The sequence below is a fragment of the Gymnoscopelus braueri genome, assembly GCF_963280865.1.
Source record: "Gymnoscopelus braueri genome assembly, chromosome: 1".
Classification (NCBI taxonomy): Eukaryota; Metazoa; Chordata; class Actinopteri; order Myctophiformes; family Myctophidae; genus Gymnoscopelus; species Gymnoscopelus braueri.
The window spans coordinates 26151557-26171259 of record NC_137603.1 but is presented as its reverse complement, the minus strand read 5'-3'; the positions used below and the strand labels follow the sequence as shown (position 1 = coordinate 26171259).

Here is a 19703-nt window from a genome sequence, read left to right as displayed (position 1 = left end):
TTCAGATGTACAGTATGAGGAATCAGATGTATGAACTCTGAGAGTGTCCAAATGTAACCATATTTGGACCCATAAGGGTCCATTTGGTTACCTTTGTACACTCTCAGAGTTAAAGTAACACTCGGGATTTTACTGTGCGTGTGCCCTCCAAAACACCCAATACAACCCAGTCTGACACCTACTTGATGGCTTTATTTTCCCCTCTGCCTCTCACAGATTCAGGAGAGCTGGCAGGCTCTACCCCAGGCTTATTCCTCTTCCCCTTGTGAGAAATAGAGGGGATAGAGAGAGAGAGAGAGAGAGAGAGAGAGAGAGTCATTGGGGTACATCTTTCTGAGAACATTTTTACAAGCGACATTTTCATCCTAATAAATCGTCATAGATATGCTGAATTATTCTATTACATTATTCTAAGCACAAAGAGAAGTGAGCGATACTTTGGATGGAGGCCACAAGGCACAGCTTTGCACTTGTGGCCAAATCAAGCAGTGGCCGGGGACCACTCCATTGCAATGATATACAAAAATATACTCTTACTCCCTTGCACACTCACTCACACATGCACGCACATGCACACACACACACGCACGCACAGTTATTGGATGAGCTGCACAGCAAACACATGTATCAGACATATTATCATAATTATTCTGTCGCTAACCACAGCTCTATTAAATACTCATCAAATATACATACATGTAATACGCAGAGAGATAAAGTAACTTTAATCACAATTTAAATGGAGCCGTCACAACACTGCTTATCAAACTCCTGCAGAGACATGGAGGTAAACAAATTAAAGCTGGCATCACTTTTCCTTTCTCTGCAAGTAGCTCACATTAAAAAGGGATGTGCTTTTGACACAGACTGAAGAATGTAGTTAAAGCTTTTGTGAGGCTGAACACTGACAACCACTATTTTTTTTTTTACTTTGCGAAGCAGAGTGCAACAAACCAAAACAACAAAGGTTTGAAGCAGTTTGGAAACTGTCGTTTCCAAATTAGAGTCTTACACAGAAAAATCCTCAGTGTTAACTTAGAGAGGGCCCATTTGGATCTATATCCTAGCTCAAATGAAGAGATTAGCACAAAATATACACTTATATAGCTTGGGGCCTGACCTAATCTTGACCCACACTCACATACTGTACAAATGTATTTAAGTGTGGACACGCACGCACGCACGCACACACGCATGCATGCATGCATCAGGTGCAGCTCATAAAACCTTCAGGAGGGAAGAGAGGGTACGGCATTGAGAGGCTGGGAGTCAGAGGATTACAGAAAGAGAAAAAACAACTTGGAGTGTGCATGTTGATGGAGGGAAATGTGAGGAATGACAAGAAGATGGAGATGGTGAAAACAGAATCCAAAATAGAGGCCGCTACATAGATTACAGTGAGCGCGGGAGTCGAGACGCTGTGTGCAATGGAAAAAATAAAAGCAGAATGATGAGAGAGAATGAAGGGGAGCAAGAGGGGGAGATCAGAGGAGAGCATTGGTGAGACATTGGAATCCCATCACTCAGACGGGAGGGCACATGCTCTCCAGAGTCCTGGTGTCTCTCGCTCCTTTCTGTCTCCCTCTCTGTCTCTTCTCTCTCTTTCTGTCTGTCTGTCTGTCTGTCTGGCTCTCTCTCTTCTCTGTCTGTCTGTCTGTCTGTCTGTCTGTCTGTCTGTCTGTCTGTCTGTCTGTCTGTCTGTCTGTCTGTCTCTCTCTTTTCATCCTCCTGTCCCTATTCCTCCCTCTGCATTCTGCGCTCCCATTTCACCAACTCCTCGGTTGCCGCGTTGTTGTCGTCGTCCTCCTCCTCATCATCCTCCTCCTCCTCGACCACAGAAACAGCCAATGGCATCAGACCAGCTCCCATGATGTCTTCATCATCATCATCTTTGCATGAACAAATGCTGTTCTCTCTACAGTGCATGCATCCATTAGAGGGCTTCTGAATCCAGGCCGCAAAATTGACGCTGAACGATGCTATGACGAGTCGCAGGTTATTCGTTTAATATCTGCTACAGTACATGTTTGCAAATACAAGAATGTAACTTTAGTCATCTTGTCATGTTGGCCATCGGCTTTACAGATGATTGTGTTGTTTTGTTGAAATCCCATCATGCATTTGGATGAATAGAGGGCAACATGAGGTGAGGTTAAACAACAGAGCAAAGCGGCACATAAAAATCCTCTGTGTTCATTTCAGAGTTAAAATAGAAAAAGTGCTCCTCAGAGCACAGGTCTCCGCCAGGTCAGGTAGGATATTGTGGGCCAGCAATGTTCGGAATTCATTCATTATAGAGGTGAAGTTATTGTGCAGAGACAATATGTTGATTTGTGGGACGAGCCACTCCAGCAAACTTTAGATGCCAAACTTAGCCAATCAGGATGGAATATGGGAAATCGGACAAATCGGACAGATCCGTCTTGATCACATGACTATATAATATGTACCGATTTGCGTGATGTTTGGACAAAATCTGTAGTAGAGTAATATAAAAACAAATTGTGCAAAAATCGGCCTCCTGGTGGCGCTATAACAGGCTGATGTGAAAAATGCAGGCCTGTTATAGCGCCACCATGAGGCTGATTTGAAAAATGTGTGGTGGCATTTCTTCCTTGGCCTAGTGGGAATATGTGTGCAAAGTGTGAAAGATTTGGGGCAGACGTTCTGCTCTAGGGAGTGTGTGTGCACAGTTTCACGTCGATCAGGCCAACGGTGCCGGAGATTAGCTGTTCACAGACGGACGGACACACACACACACACACACACACAAACGACACGGACACACAGAGGGAAGGACGGACGGAGGGATGGACAGGGGGCAAAACATAGTGTCGGCCACGCCTTTGGCGACACCAGGCTGGGTGGCGTAAGAGGCAGCATGTGACATTGGCAGGGATGATGCATCAACCCAAATAGCTTGTATGTTGTTATAAGCATGCACTTACATATAATAAGACTATATGCATTGTGTTACTAACACAGCCTGGGTATGTCATCATGGCAGGATTGCATTAGGCATATACTGTTTGTGTTCATAATGTGTTTTTTAGATTAGGTGTGATAATGCCCAACCTATGAATGAGCGGCATTGTTTGAGTAACGGAGCTCAAAGAGTTACACAGTGGTGAAATAAATGCAACTGTCATAGAAGCATTGGATGGCTGAAATTATACTGTATTATTGCATGGAACAAAATTATATAACGTTCTTCTTCACAGCAAGGACCAGGAGACGCCCCAATAATAATACTCTGTGTGATGAGGAATGTCATTCTGCTTTCTCTCTTCCGCTCTCTGCCCCTCTGTGTCCGCTGCACGTGTAGCTTCAGAGGTGTGTGGGGTATGTTGTCATGTTGACATGTCACATTACGTGGGCTTTACCTGAACGCTGTGTCTGTCCTTGTGTGTGCACATGCATGCATGTTATACAGTAGGTGCTTCGGCCTCTCTAGCTCTGTCTCTGTCTCTGTGTGGGGTGTGTGTGACTGTGTACGTACATCGTAAGGGTCGTGGTCTCTCTGTGTCTCTGTCTTTGTCTGTCTCTCTGAGGAATTGTAAAACAGTGGTGTCACATTATACATGCTCTCTGTTGTTAGTATTAGATCCCATATGCTGGACGGAGATTATGAATTCACAAAAATAACATAATTGTACTTGAAGGATTGGAACAATATTTGGGTGTTTCTTGGACTACTAGCGTGAATGGTCGAGTAGTTTGCCAGATTAGCTCAAGACAAGCACACAGACAGATAGGGGGCAAAAACATAACCTCCGTCCCGGCCTACCGGCCTGGCGGAGATTTAATAATTTAGTATAAAAGATAGAATAATTTACTGTGCAAATGGAGAGGAGATGTATGAGTGGTCAAACGGTGACAAGAACAGTGGACTGGAAACCACGTTGGCGTTAGAGAAGAAAGGAAGAAGGGATGAATGTGCACACGTAAAAGGTCAGTGGCATTCTCACAAGGAGTAGAGATGGAGATAAAGCAGAAAATGGACAAATGCATGCTGTGCCAGTGTAATAATGATGGGTGGTGCACTACAAATACCAAACCTATGAACCCAAGAGGTTGTAAACTTCAGGTAAAGGGTACGCAAGTGTGATGTTGTAATCATCTGGATTCAAACCTGGGTCTCCCATGCGGGAAACCAAGGGAGACACTGTATTAGGCTTCTGGGCTTCAGACAGGACTACATAGACACAAGCTTTACTGTATGTCCACTATGCCATAATACTTTGTCACCAAGTCAATTTGGACATGTAGAGGTTTTGCAAAATGCTGTGTACCACTGACTCCTCATTTGTTTACAGACAGGAACAGAGTGAAGATCTTATTTTCTGGGGTGGGAGTGTACTGCATCTACGTGCACACATGAATGTGACTACCAACTAAATGTGCAATTTGTTTTATATCATTACATTTAAATTCATACAGAGAATCTTTAGCCTGGGACAACAAAGAAACAGAACAATTATTCAATTTCTTTTCCTATCGCTCTCCACAAACAAAATAAAACTATGAAAATGCCAATTCACAGTGGACAGGCTATGGTTTGCATTGTTTGTTAAACAGGCCAGACCTAGGTTGCATCCCATGACAATTATGAACACGCCCACAGCCTCAAACACCAGAATACATTCACTCGAAAAACAATGTACGTGCACGCATGGATGGCCAGAGCACCATTGCGTTTATTAGATACAAATGATCGGAAATTGCCATGCTTGAGATGAATAAACATGCAAGTGCTTACAATTAGCCTGTTATTTATTACAGGAATGTAAATATACAGGGAAGTGTACGTGTATACAGAACAAAAATGAGTGGCACCAAGAATTACGTTATTTTAGAGCTCCCAGTCCCACATTTCTAAGTACTGTAAGCCCTACATCTTCTCAAGTGATGCATTCTGGGGGGCTCATGTCTCTTTCAGGGGAGCCGCAGCTCCCTGCATCTCCTCTGTACTCCAAACCCTGGTAACGAGTGGGAAGAGTCAGAAGGAGAGGGCCCGAGAGAGAAAGAGATAAACTGACTCAAGGACAGACAGATAAGGGATAAAAGGGAATAATGTGTGCAGAAAGAAGCAGCAGGTATTTTAAACGAAGCAGATCAAATGTATAAGAAGACTCAGTTGCTCATGCAGGAACCGGCCAGTATTTATATGTAGTGTTGTGCATCAGTAGATGATTAATTAGCATGGGACTGAAGCCTGGCAGCAAACAGGTACGCCACAATTCAGGGCACAGCGCCATGTTTACATAACGTACTGGAGGATTCTGGTCATGTTTACGGTCATGGTCACACAAACAACATCTCCCTGCCTCCAATGCGTCCCAGTGTATTATGTTTATCGTACCATGCAAAGTGGACCATCGTCATACACACTGCAGAAGAATCCTGATGGTGTACACATGCACTGCAGCCAACCTAAGAAAAACACTCTGAGGCTTCTTTTCTTGAAAAGTATTTTAAGGAGATGAAAAGATTAAAAGTTTTATCTTCAGGCATAGGTGGAAGCCACGTTGAGGGAAGGTGCCCAGAACATTTTATTTTATTGTGATATGAAACAAATGCGTAGAGAGCGAGACTGAGGGAACATGAGGCTGAGGATCAGTTTTGAGTTCATTGTATCTTTTTTTTGTCATTTTACGGCATTTCTGCATTATTTCAACAGCAACAGTGAGAGAGAGACAGGAAAGGCGGACAGAGAGCAGGTTAATCACACACAGCAAACATTCCAGCCAGCCGGGAGTCCAACCGGGGAAACGCAGAAGGCACTTTGAGCGCATGTGGTATGTGTCCTAACCATTGATTCGGCTATCGGATATATAAGTATAAATATATATATATATTCTCCCCGATTCGACTCCCGGGTGGCTGGAATGTTTGCTGTGTGTCATTACCCTGCTCTCTGTCCATCATTCCTGTCTCTCTTTCACGGTCACCATTGAAATAAAATAGAAATGCCAGAAAATCAAGGAAAAATAACCTAAAAGATACAATAGACTAGAGTACCTAAGTCCTGACATCACTCCCACTACCCCTGGGTCACGTCGTAATTTTTTCTCTTGAAAATCCCATAGAAAAATGTTAGATTGCATCATACAAGAACTGTTCCAAAAATAAACAAACCACCCCGGAGATTTTGTCAGATATGTGACTGAGTTACATTTGATAACGTCTCTGTTTGGAGAGAAAACTTTTATTTTTCTTACCCTTTAGAATATTTTACTTTTTCACCATAAGTTGATGCTTCATATCCATATGAATAAAATCACCCAGCTGATTTGTTTATTTCTGGAACACAGTTCTTATATGACGCGATCTAAGATTCACCTATGGGATTTTCAAGAGAAAAAACAACACCGTGACCCAGGCGGATAGCGGCCTCTAGTGGCAGTGATGTCAGACTTCGGCGCTCTATGAACACAAAGCTGACCCTCAGCCTCATGGTCCATCAATCTCTATGCATTTGTTTCATATCACAGGAAATTTCGAATTAAAATAAGCTCTCAACGCCTTGTGGTGTAACGCACTGTGAACTTATTTGGCTATTATCGCTCCACAACACCATTGTACGATGAAGAATACATATAACAGGACATGAGTAAGTGATTAATGTTGCATTTTCAGTCCTTTGGGCATCTACTAAGTTTTGAACACAATGCTATTATGGGATAGCACCACGCAATTGTGTGATGATAGATTTAAATAAATCAGGGGTAGTACTGTTGACATGTATTTGTTATTTTCTTCACATAATAATCTGTGCCTTTCTTAGTATGTGTCAGCAGGGTAGGCACGGGACAGCTTCCAATCAGTAGCTGTGATGGGGTTACACTTGGAGACGTTTCACATCAGTAATGTTTCAAGGACATTATGTATAATTATTATTACTATTGTTATTAAACCGGTGCCCGAAGGTCCTTGGCACTCCCTCGGGTCCTCTGAGACGCACACCAGTCACAATTCACATCACACGACATGCACATCACACATTTATAGTTGGAAAATAATAATAACTAGAAAAAGTGCTCCTCGGAGCACAAGTCTCCGCCAGGTCAGGTAGGTTATTATGGCCTCCTGGTGGCGCTATAATAGGGCAATGTGAAAATGGTGCCATTTATTCTTAGGCCTTTCACGGCAATCAGACACTGCATTCATGATTTGAGGCATTTTGTTCCAAAAATGTGGTTTGCTAAATTAGACCTGCTGGTGGCGCTATAACAGGCCAATGTGAAAAGGGTGGCATTTCTTCCTCGGCCAAGTGGGAATGTGTGTGCCAAATTTCACGGAAATCGTATACTGCGTTCATGATTTGAGGAAATTTGTTCAAAACGGACCTATCCAGCAAGCTTTGGAAGCCAATGTTAGCCAAGTAGGATGGAATATGAAATATCGGACACATCAATCTTGATCACATGACTATAGAGATACTGTGTACTGATTTACGTGATTTTTGGACAGAATCTGAAGGAGTAAGAGCAAAAAAATTGTTTTACAAAAGTCAGCCTCCTGGTGGCGCTCTAAAAGGCATATGTGAAGAATTCAGGGCAAAGGTTTTTCCTTGGCCTCTAGGGAGTGTGCGTGCAAAGTTTCACGCAGATCGGTGCAGTTATAGGTAAAAACGCAAATCGGCCTGTTATAGCGCCACCATGAGGCTGATTTGAAAGTTTTCAAGTGGAATGTCTTCCTGGGCAAAGTGGGAATCTACGTGGAAAACTTCACGGAAATCGCATGCTGCATTCATGCTTTGAGGCATTTTGTTCAAAACGAACCAATCCTGCAAAGTTTGGAAGCCAATCTTAGCCAATCAGGATGGAATTTGGAAAATCGGACAGATCCGCATTGATCACATGACCATAGAGATACTGTGTACCCTCACGTGTTTTTTGGACAAAATCTGTAGGAGTAATATAAAAAAATGTGTTTTACAAAAGTCGGCCTCATGGTGGCGCTATGACAGGCTGATCTGAAAAATGTGGGGCATCCAGGGAGTGTGTGTGCGCAGTTTCACAGCGACCGGGCCAACGGTGGTCGATATTAGCTGGTCACAGACAGAAGGACGGACGGACGGACGGACGGACGGACGGACGGACGGACGGACGGACGGACGGACGGACGGACGGACGGACGATCACACGGACACACGGACGGACGGACAGGGGGAAAAACATACTCTCTCGCCATGCCTTTCGGCCTGGCGGAGACAATAATTATTATTGTTATTATTATTATTATTATTATTATATACATATCGGAAAAAGAATAAATGTGATCATGTAAATGACGGCGTCCCCAAAAGTAAATAGAAAACAAACAAAAAAACGGTTGTGCATCAACCACAAACAGCAATCACAACCTGTGTTGCTTCTCCCTCTCTGTCCTCAGTTTCTCTACTGTCCTAAATAAAGCAAAAGCTATCCACCAAAAATACCATGAATCTACAACAAACACAATTGTGGTAATATCTTTGAGATAAGAAGTAAGATATATCAGCTTTGTTTTATGTGCAGGGTAACTTACCAATTTCCGTTGACACCAGGTGCAGACACCACACAGGGCCACGAGCCAAATGGCACATACTGTGAACGCAACAGACACCAGGAATACACTGAAAGACACTGAGCCTGAGAAATAGAGAGAGAGAGATACAGAGAGAGAGAGATTATTTAACAGTATTCAATTATAAAATAAGATAACTCAAATTCAAAGTTATTAACTAAAGATGGTTAATAAATAGGTTAAAAACGACTAAAACATTGCAAAACAAAATACAAAACTGTCACAGCGATGAACCTGGCTGCTGAAGGTAATCAGCGTGACAAACATGGATGAAAATCAGCACCACTAAACACGTTGCTGTGGATGGTTTGGCAGAATTCACAGATGAGGAGACCCTGGAGTTCATCTTGGCACAAAGGAACCAAAAACACAAGGCGGAAAACAGAGACATTTGATGGCTGACAGATTGGTGGCGTACCAACAAGGGCGACACCCACCAGCAGCACCTGGTGTAATCATTGTGAGGTTTTGTTCGCCAGTCAGTTCCTCACACTGACAGTAATGTTAAAGTATTTATTAGAGTAAAGTATTGATCAAATGCTATTTTCTCATTATCTTTGTGAATATAGAAGGCTATGGGCACGTGATAAACATTGCCCTCGGTAGGTATCCAACTTCGAGCCCAGCCGCATCAGCCAACAATGCCTACGGCTCAGGCTGATACCTGGGTGAATATATGAGGCATATCATAGAGGAAAGAGGAGAATTATGGGTTTGTAATGTGCTTTTCCATGATGTTATGGCTATGCAACAGGCAGACCAATTTATCACAAAACAGGGGAAAAACATTGTACAAAGTGAAATTGCATTACTGCACTGTACGTGCACATTCCATTCATGTATCAAGGCTCTGCACAGGAATCCAAGAGACTTATAAAAGAACAAGTCCAAGGCCTGGAATTTCATCATTTAACCAAGGCCACTTCGCCTTGGTGTTGCAAATCGTTTCAGGGCACAAAGTCCAAACGTCAGGGCAGCAAGGCTATCAAATGAAAAAGAAATATTTTACGTTCACAGAAATAATAAATTGAATTTAAGGGTTAAGGATGATTACGTTTTTAATACATAGTATAACTATCGGTGTACCTGTAGGAGTGTGTGACAAAACCGCTTGAATTTTGGCAAAACATTTGTACATAAACAGCCAAATCCAAATTATTCTCTGCAGTGCATTCTGTCTTGTCATCTTGTCCTTCTGTCTGCACAATTCATTTGTTGTAAGTTCCTTCTCAATATCCCCCCCACCTTTTCCCTTTTCTTCCCCGTCTGTACATTTTAATGACTTTAATGACGTTTATCAGGGCCAGTGAACAGGAGTGGATTAGTAAGGACATCCTAATCCTCCTCTGGCTTCACCCACTTCTTCTCACATCTTTTTATGTGCCTGCAGGCCTTCCCCTTCAACCTGATAAATCTGCTACCTGACCCCCTCTCCAGCTCTTGATGAACATTGATTGTCTCCAGTGGTGGCTTATCCAACGGGCTTGAGTTGCTGAAGCACAGGGCACCAACCCTTGGGGGGGCACCAAACGGCGTGAAAAAAAAAAAAATCTGCGCAGCACCCCCCCGTTGACAAAACCGTCCCGGGGGGCACCAAACCATGTCCGCGCTGCACCCCCCCGTTGACAAAATGGTGCCGGGGGTCACCGAACCGGGTCCAAGCACCGGGCACCACGAAGGGTTAATCCGCCCCTGATTGTCTCACCTGTGTATATAGTCAAATAATAATAATGGTAATAACAATAATTGCTGTTATTATTATGCCTATATAATAAGATCAAATATAGGATAATGATATGCTGTAATGACCATTGCTTTAATCATTTCATCCCTAGTGTCAATATTCTGGGGCAAACATTCTGCTAAGATTGTAGATCGGTATTTTCAGCATATATATTCAAAAACAGCAGAGAGCCTAGTATAGAGCAGGGGTTCTCAATCTGTGGGTTGGGACCTGATTTTGGGGGGGTCCCAAGATTTTTAAGACCTTTTATATTACAAAAAAAAAGGAAAAGATAGAATAAAGACAAAAAAAGAGCATTACTGCATCAAAAGTAATCAGCAACTAAAAAACTATAGGCTACTATAAAAACTGGTCAAACATTGGCCAAATTGTCAAATAATATACAATCTGGGAACCCAGAACCAAATGAGAAGGAAAAACAGCGCCCTCTGCTGTTTGTACTATCTCACTTGGCTCTGGGACAATGACGACGTAGCACCCGTGCGCAAGGAAACCGGGGTTTTGGTCTGCCTTCAGCGTTTCACTTCCGGTGGTGCGACTATGTTTTCATTCCCACTAACAATATTTCTACACGGAACACTAACACCACTTCTCCCAGAGAACATGGATTGTTTTGGTTATAAGCCCACTTGTTTCTATGATGAAAGAGCAAGTTAAAATGTGAATATCTTTTTGTGGTTTTTTTCGTGGCTATTTTAGTTAAATTAGTTTTGGTTGGTTTTGGTTGGTTTCGAGTGGGGAAGGATCGGCGGACACGTAAATCCCGCCCACTACATTTGATTGGGTAAAGCGCGGCCTGCTTCCTGATCTGAAGGCACGCCCACTTGTAGCCCAGTGTGTACACGTTATGACGAACCTTCACGACAGATTCCAACGCAGAGCAGAATCTGTTCTTGAGAGATTAAATAATATATGATAGAGGCAAAATTGTGAAAATAGCAGATCTACAAGCTTGTAGATCTGCTATTTCTAAATGTAATGCTTCAATTCCTACAGTACAATTCCAAGTACTTGTCAGGGTGCGGAGTCCCCAGTTCAAATATGACTATTTTGGGGGGTCGCAGCCTGAAAAGGTTGAGAACCACTGTCCTATAGGGACTCTGGTCAACAAAGTATACGGTTTAAGTGGTTTTTAAGAGGCGACTCTATGTGTTCCTTAGAACAATCCTCATTTTGAACTCAGGAGAGGAGATGAGCAGTGATAATGATCGCTGCTCATCACTGCTGCACTCAAAAAGCCATTCAAGCTCAAGGTGATCGTGGTGCTGATATTCATATTAGATGTTCGTCAGCCACATCTACTCTTATCTGGCATCACTGAACCGGATGGCTCTTGTCTTACATATCTTTTTCCTGTTACGACAGTGTCACAGTCAATTTTATTTTTGTTAGCTATAGAGAGAGAGATGTCCTTTTGAGAATGCGGGTCCCCTCGCGGGGGGAAGAAGAAAAAAATCTGTATTGAAAACCATAGAATTAAAATGAACCTTTTGAGGCACAGGCCACTCATTAGATATCAGGAGAGCAGATCAGAGTAGAGACTGCTTTCCCCTCAGTCTGAGAGGTTGCTTCACAGGGCAATTAACAGTGCCAGGCTGTCTGGATTGCTTGTCCAACCTCATATTAAACCCATCTTTTTATGTCTCCAGCAGGAACTACCATTTTATGTCTGATAGGCGAGGGATGGGATCCATACTCCTTTAAACACTTTCAAGCTGCCGTCCCTATTTTGGGCGCGTCATTATACTGTAGGCGAAAACTTTAAGTGTTTAATTACCAAAGGCAGTGTGTTTGACAAAGCAAAAGTAGATGTACTGTTGTAGGCATTGATGTGGTTTGAGAATTGAGATTCTGGACGGGGAAAATGCTGGAAACCCAGAATACAGTCATTACTAAACAAATCATGGAAACAGTTGTTTCATTCATCCTCTAATCCAGGGGTCTTCAACATTTTTCAGGCCAAGGAACCCTTAGTTGAGAGAGAGATGAAGCAGGGACCCCCACTACATTGCATACAATTGTGTTGCAGATTAAACCTTTGCATAGATTTCGTAGAGCTTCATTGACTATCATCAGCGTTGTGTAAATTCAGGTTTATTGTTCATTTCGACATTTCACCACTTAAACCTTCAATACTTAGTACTTCTAAGTGCTCCTCTTCCCCCCAACACCAAACCTCTTTGCCGAAAATAGCCGATCTACAACTCAAAACGCCTTGCAGCGCGAGGCGTTGTGAGCTTGTAGATCTGCTATTTTCGGCTAATATTCCTCAGAATAGAGATGCTAAGGTAAAAGTGGTTTATGTGAAAAAAAAATCCTATCACACAAAGATTTGGCGGACCCCCTATAGTAACTCTAGAGGACCCCCTAGGGATCCCGGACCCCCTGTTGAAGACCCCTGCTCTAATTCTAAGAGTGGGCTGCTTCGCACCTAAACAATGGTTTCCATGCCTCAATTACACACCGGACCAGAATGATGAGCAGAAGGGCTGGGTCAGATTGAGTGGAGATGTACAGCTTTAATTGGAATACTTCAAGGATAAATCGGTTTTATCTTACCAAGGATGGCCAATCGAGTTACCACAGAGCAAAGGAGTATGAATGATTCCTTCGGTGCTTTTAAATACCTTTCAAAGCTCTGTGTAATGACATATTATTGTAACTATCCCTGGATAGACTTTGAGACAGATGTAATCTGATTACAGGTGTTTGTTCCGAAGATAATTACATTTAATCTATTGCTCTGATCAAGTTAGATTAGACCAGTGGTTCTCAACACTCTCGGAGTTAAAGGGGTCCTTGAAATTAAAACGTTTGAGAACCACTGGATTAGACCATAATAGGCAACATGTTATAAAAGGTTTGTTCAGCCTATGCCAGCAGTAGACATAATGGTATTTATTTGAAAGATCAGAACAACTAAGAACCACATTTAGTTCATTGATATCTTCGTCAATACTGCTTTTGCTTTTCTACGTTTTGATAAACCTCTTACATCAAGACGCTGCTTACAGATGTAAGTAACAAGGCTGCAAAACATGAAAGTCAAATTGTAAAGGCTGTCTGCGTGAACACAATTTCCCTTTGACAGTCATACCCTTGACTTCATCAATAATGTCAATAACTGCCAAACTCTCGCTTTCTCACGGCCTCTCTTCTCTTTGCTTGTTTCTCGTGTCTCATACATCTTATTTTTTAAACACGAGAAAAGAGCAAGAGCTAACAGTCTGAGGGCTTAATATACTGTCATCACACACCACTGATTGTTATGAGGATGGATTACAAGAATAAATCTTTACAGTACAATAAAATTGCAGTCAGAAATTGAACAGCCGTTACTCACCATCCTTTTTTGCATCATCCATTATCTCTACTCTTCCTTTTAACCCATTTAATCCGGGAATGCATCTACAAATGTCTTCTAAATCTGGTTTCTGAAAAAAAAGTTGCTATATCAGTGGTGCTCAAACTTTTTCATGTCAAGGACCTCCAAAATTATACGTATTTGGCCGCCGACCCCCATCTCAGAGTATTTCATTCCAGGGACCCCCCAGAAGCAAAGATTTGAGTTACAAATGTCAGCTTTAAAATATATATTCAAAGATTTGCACACATTTTCAAGATTTTTCAAAAAATTGCAGATCTACAAGCTTGTATATCTGCTATTTTTGAATAGCCAAAGTATAAAATAGCCTTAAATCTAAAATGACACAGATGCGTTTCCGTATTGAATGGGTTAATTGTTATTCTTATCTTCTTCCTTACGATGTATCTATCAATACACCATTATTTTCAATCTTTGGGTAATTACATAATTTAATACAGAGTTGATTAAAACTACTCATCTGAAAAATAGCCTCTATAAAACGCTCTCTCTCTCTCTCTTGCAGTCGGGCAGTATCTCTCTTTACGTCTAACCCCCTCTCTCACTCCCATTATGGTCTCAGTATATCGTTGATGTCGGCCAGAAAACCTCTCATCCAGAGTTGTAAAGTAACTAAGTACATTTACTCAAGTACTGTACTTCAAGTAAAATTTTTAGGTACTTTTACTTTACTGGAGTATTTTCAATTTTCAATACTTTTACTTCTACTCCACTACATTTCAGAGACAAATATTATACTTTTACTCTTATTTGAAAACCTTATGTACTAGTTACTTTGCAGATATAAATTATTACATTATAAAACATACATTAACCACTTTAGCCCTATTTTATACCTAGGCTATTTGAAAATAGCCGATCTACAAGCTCACAACGCGTCGCATCGCGACGCGTTGTGAGCTTGTAGATCTGCTATTTTCCAACATTTTAGTACTTTTACTTTTGGTACTATAAGTACATTTTGATACCAATACATTTGTACTTTTACTCAAGTAAATTTTTAATTCCGGACTTTTTACTTGTAACGGAGTACTTCTACATTGCAGTATTGATGCTTTTACTTAAGTAAAACATTTGAGTACTTTTTCCACCACTGCTCTTATCTCCATATTTTAACTTTTTGTGTTTTTTTTCCCGTAAATTACCGCCCTACTTGATCACACTACGTCACACAAAAGTATCAACAGTACCAGATCTACAAGCTCGTAGATCTACTTTACTGTTTAAGTAACAGTTTTGAACAGTATGAGGTTTCCACCCGACAGAGACGATAGATGATGATGATATTACCCCACACTGATGCTGTTATATGTGACAGCAGGGCCCACGCATTCAAAGGCTAATTACAGTAGTAGGTGAAGATGAAGAATAATACTTTTACACACAGTACAAGATCTCCTTGGGGAGCTGGAATGACTGAAAAACAGCAATTTCTCATGTTTTTATGGACAGTCCACCCCGCTCTGTATCTAATTATGTGTGTTCTAAGTGTCATGTGTTTCTATGAGAAACCCATCAAGCCTAATTGCTTATATGTGCAGATTTATGTGTGATTTATGATATGACACACTGGAGCATTCATTAACAACACAGAACAAATGCAACGTAAGCAAACACATAACTTTTTGGAGGAGGTTTGACAATGTTGTGCCCTAGAAGTTATATACACTACAGGTTACAGTATGTCAGTTAAAGAAGGTAATTACAGTTTTTGTGTTGAGATACTACAGATAAATGGACATGAAAGACCCCTAGCTGATCCCCCCCGAGCGCTCATCATTCATAAACATCTGGGCAGCCATCAGCTGGGTGAAGCGGAAAACAGAATTTCCCCCGTGGGACAAATAAAGTTATACAAATAAAAAAAAAGAACTTATTTAAAGAGGTTACAGGTAGTGTAGCGTGAAGTAGGACAGACGTGGAAAAGCGATCAGAGCATGAGAGAGTGAAAAATGTGTTGCTGTGTTTTCCACACTTCCTCTTGACAATTCTTTAATAATAAATGTAAAACCAAGATTGGAATAAAGTTGCCAGTGGAAATTACAATGTTCTACGGTGTGTATTTCAAGGGTCCAACACAGGGTAGATGCAATTCTAACTGAATTCTATTGCTGTTGGAAGTGGTGATGTGCCCTTTAGTTTTTCTCGCCAAATCAATCAATCAATCAATCAATCAATCAATCAATCAATCAATCAATCGTGTTTGCTAAGACTTCACACTAAGTAAGTGCTTTGAATGTATCATTCCAATTCATGCTTCTTCTGGATTTTGAAAACACCTTAAATGGTTGTTTATGGTCAAACTCTCACATCAATTCGACCACCTCTATAACTGTGACAGAATAGCAGCAAGGGAAATATGTCTTGTGACCTACCCACTATATTTATCTAGACATCTTATTTTGTCAGACTTGCTGGCCATTTGTCAAACCCATAAATGAAAAGTGTAAATGGCTTGGGTTGATACAGTAGATTACCTGCTCCAAAGCACCATACAGGGTACACTGTACTGTAAGTTATTTACGCCTGTTGAAGAGAGATTCTAGTACGCTCTCCCTCTCTCTCTCTCTCTGTCTCTTTCACCCCTAAACAATTTTCTTTCCCTCCCGACTGTATTCCTTCACACTTCCTTTCTCTCGCGGCCCCAAATCCCTCTCTCCGTCAAACATCTCCTCCCTTCTCCCTCCCTCCTCTCTTGCACCTGCTGTGCTTATCTGCATGTTCAGCTTCACTCAGCCCCCAGTGTTGGCACCGGGGCTGACACAGAGCAAGTGCTATTAGTCACAGGAGACCTCCAGAGGAGCGGCTCAGATTGATACAGCATGTTAGAGAGGTGCCATCGAGGGAGGTGACCCCTGATTGGCTGAGCAGATACGGCTCCAGAATGGTGGTGACCCGTGGGAGGAAGGCAGACTGACATCCATTTAGACAGGGAATCGGAGAACGGTGAAGAGGCGATTTCAATGCTTATCATATCCCTATAAATCACAACCCACACTCCCATAACTAGTCCCTTATTATTCAACTCAAAGTTGATTATTAAGTAACATTCTAGGAAGCCCAAGTATATAATGCATTAAAATAAGCTTATACCATGTTATCGTTTTAGGTATAATCAGTCAATACTCAGAATGCTTTATAACAATAATCATGCACATTATAGAGCATTTTATGACTTACAAGGTCAAGTATCTTAATGCTTCATAATTTCTCTGGTCATTCACAGACTTAAGTTATCATACTATGCTTTATAATGTGTTATGCTTATTAATATAAAGCATTATGCCTATAACTATAATTGTATAGTGATATAAACAGATTATAATGCATTCTACTTTTTTTTTAACTAGAACTTCAGCGGGGCCGAACCTCTAGCGCCCGTGCCCACTTGGCAGCACATATCAGTGGTGTAGCCAGTGGGGCCATCAGGTCTTATCCTCCAAGTAATGTTTTATAATAAAGGTATCAAAAAAGATAACAGTTCAGATATGGTGAAGATTGTAGCTTGTAGATTGGCTATTTTCGGTGTGCGACACCGGCGCACAACTATAAATCGGGCTTGACAGTATTGCAGGTACTGTACATGGATCAGCTGTGAGTAGTCCAACAGTAAAAACACTGTATGCTCACTGTATGCTCAGTCCTTGTGAGCATTCACTTGTTCCATACAGTAGCCTACATGCCCAGGTGTCTGTGTGACAGTTGAGGTGTCACCCATACAGTTTCAACAAGCTGCTGAATCTTTTCTTGTGTCAGTAAAATGATAACCACAATTCTGTAATCGTAGAATGCTGTTTACTAGGCATGTAACAATTCACTCAACTCACGATACGATTCGAATCACGATACTACAGTAGGTTCACGATTATGATTTTTCACGATTTTTTTAAACACAAAATAAATTTCCAGTCAAATGACCGAAGAATTTATTTACACAAATCCAGGATTTTTTTTTTAAATTTTTTTTTACAATACTGTTTTCTCTTATCCTTTTTTCAATACAGTAACAAATGACTGAAAACGTTCTTCTCTTTTTTTACACGCCCTCTGCTGTTTGCATCGTGAAACATTTTTTATTAAAAACGATTTAAATTATCACCAGTTTGAATCGATTTTAATCGATTTACGATAAATCGTTACATGCCTACTGTTTACTATTTGCTCAAACTTCGACAACCTCAAATAATCTAAAGTATTCAAAGATAAATGTGGCATTATCACAAAGCACAGATTACAGTGTAATAGAACAAGTATGGGCCTAAACTGTATGACATTTCCCATTACTGTTGACAACAATGTAAGCAAAGAGGGAGCTATTGGACAAATTCTAAAAGCACCGTGCACTGAGGATGTGGTGTATTGTGTCAACACAGAAACTGAAGAGGCTTTGGTACCATGACATGCTACAGTATAAGCTAATTGATTGACTGGCAGGCTGTAGGGGGTGCTGTAGGGGGTGCTACGGGGGGTCGGCGACCCCTTAGTTCTGGCGCTATGGGGCTGGGAGCTCCACATGCACGCGCGAGCACGCACCGTCAGCTGCGGTCTTAACACCTTAAAGTTTAAACAATAGCCTCTCAAGGTTCGCGCCGTCAGCGGCGAGCCGTTCTCAATAGCGTTTTATGCTTTGCATAACATTAGGCTACTGGAGAAAAGCCATGGACTTGAATTGAATGTGTTACATTCCTCTCACAATGAGAGACAACAGTCTCTGCACTGCAGAGTGTGAAGGGGATCGCTTAGAAGAGGACCCAGTTCTCTGAAACAAGACAAAGACAAGTTGTCTGATTATTTTAAGTACTTATGTGTGGGTGAGTCTATGTAAAGGGCTTTTATATAAAACTAAAAGGAAAATAAAATAATTAATTAATTGAAACAAAAATAAAAACAACAAATTAACAATGCAACTACATAATAAGATATAATTACATTAAAAATGTGCACATGCGTGCACGTGCGCTGCGCGTGCACGTGACGTCAGAAAATATAGCCCCCCTAGTTCAAAAATCCACAGCTCATCACTGCTGGCAGGTGTGTTTAGTAAAACATCTCAACAGGACACAGGGACCATGTTTAAAAGGCACACTAACACACCAATTACTGGGAATAATTAGGTTATGGCAACAATTTGAGCAGGAAGCATGAAAAACAGGATAGGTACAGGTAACAGTAGAGAGTTAAAGGGATATTTCACTTTCAAAAACACTTTTGGTCTTTTATCGTCTACTCAGGCTTTTGTGAGCCCCCCAGACAGTTTTTAAGTTGCTTGATCGGAAAAACACAACAATGGGTTACAATGGGTTTGTATAGGAAGGGGGCGTGTCTGATAAAATGAATACCAAATATCTAAATACTGAATCAAGCAACTTAAAAACTGTCTGGGGGGCTCACAAAGGCCTGAGTAGACGATAAAATGACCAAAAGTTTTTGAAAGTGAAATATCCCTTTAAGAACAAAATAAATAACACTAGAACCGTTCTGCAGTTCATATCATTCTGTACAGCACTTTGGTACAATGAGAGTTGTTTTTAAATGTGCTTCACAAATTAATTTCAATTTTATTTGAAATATTTGAAATTTAAAAAACAAAATAGACTTAAAAGTCTGACCCTAGTTATCTTCATCTGACTGATCTTGATCTGACTGAGTTGACATAATGTATTTTCCAATAAATAATGAAAGAATAATGCACAATCTATCACTCTAGAGTACACCCTAGCTCTGGTCCATAGTGTATTTTCCTCATTGAATGGGTGCACGATGTCTACACTTCAGTAAAATAAATAAACAATATACTTTCACTACTCACCAAAACAAAGCATATTCTCTGCGATGGGAAGACTCACAGAGCCCCACCTTTTGTCTAAAAACCACCTTTTGGACAGAAAATAAAATATATCCTAATTGACCAAACGAAACTGCTTTTTCACTTACAGTAATTACACCACATACAGATACGGTCAATAGCATTTTGCCATTGACCAGATCTTTAGGTGGTGTAAT

The 19703-nt window shown here is 41.1% G+C and overlaps 1 protein-coding gene across 1 annotated transcript in view; it reads right to left on the bottom strand.

Moving 5' to 3' along the window:
• syt7b (synaptotagmin VIIb) overlaps positions 1 to 19703 on the bottom strand; it is a 110754-nt gene that overhangs the window by 48222 nt on the left and 42829 nt on the right. The window contains exons 2-3 of the mRNA XM_080424720.1: positions 8533 to 8636; positions 183 to 262 (exon numbers count right to left, since the gene is read on the bottom strand). Of these exons, the coding sequence (XP_080280846.1) occupies positions 183 to 262; positions 8533 to 8636 (184 nt within the window). The remainder of the gene's footprint in view (positions 1 to 182; positions 263 to 8532; positions 8637 to 19703) is intronic.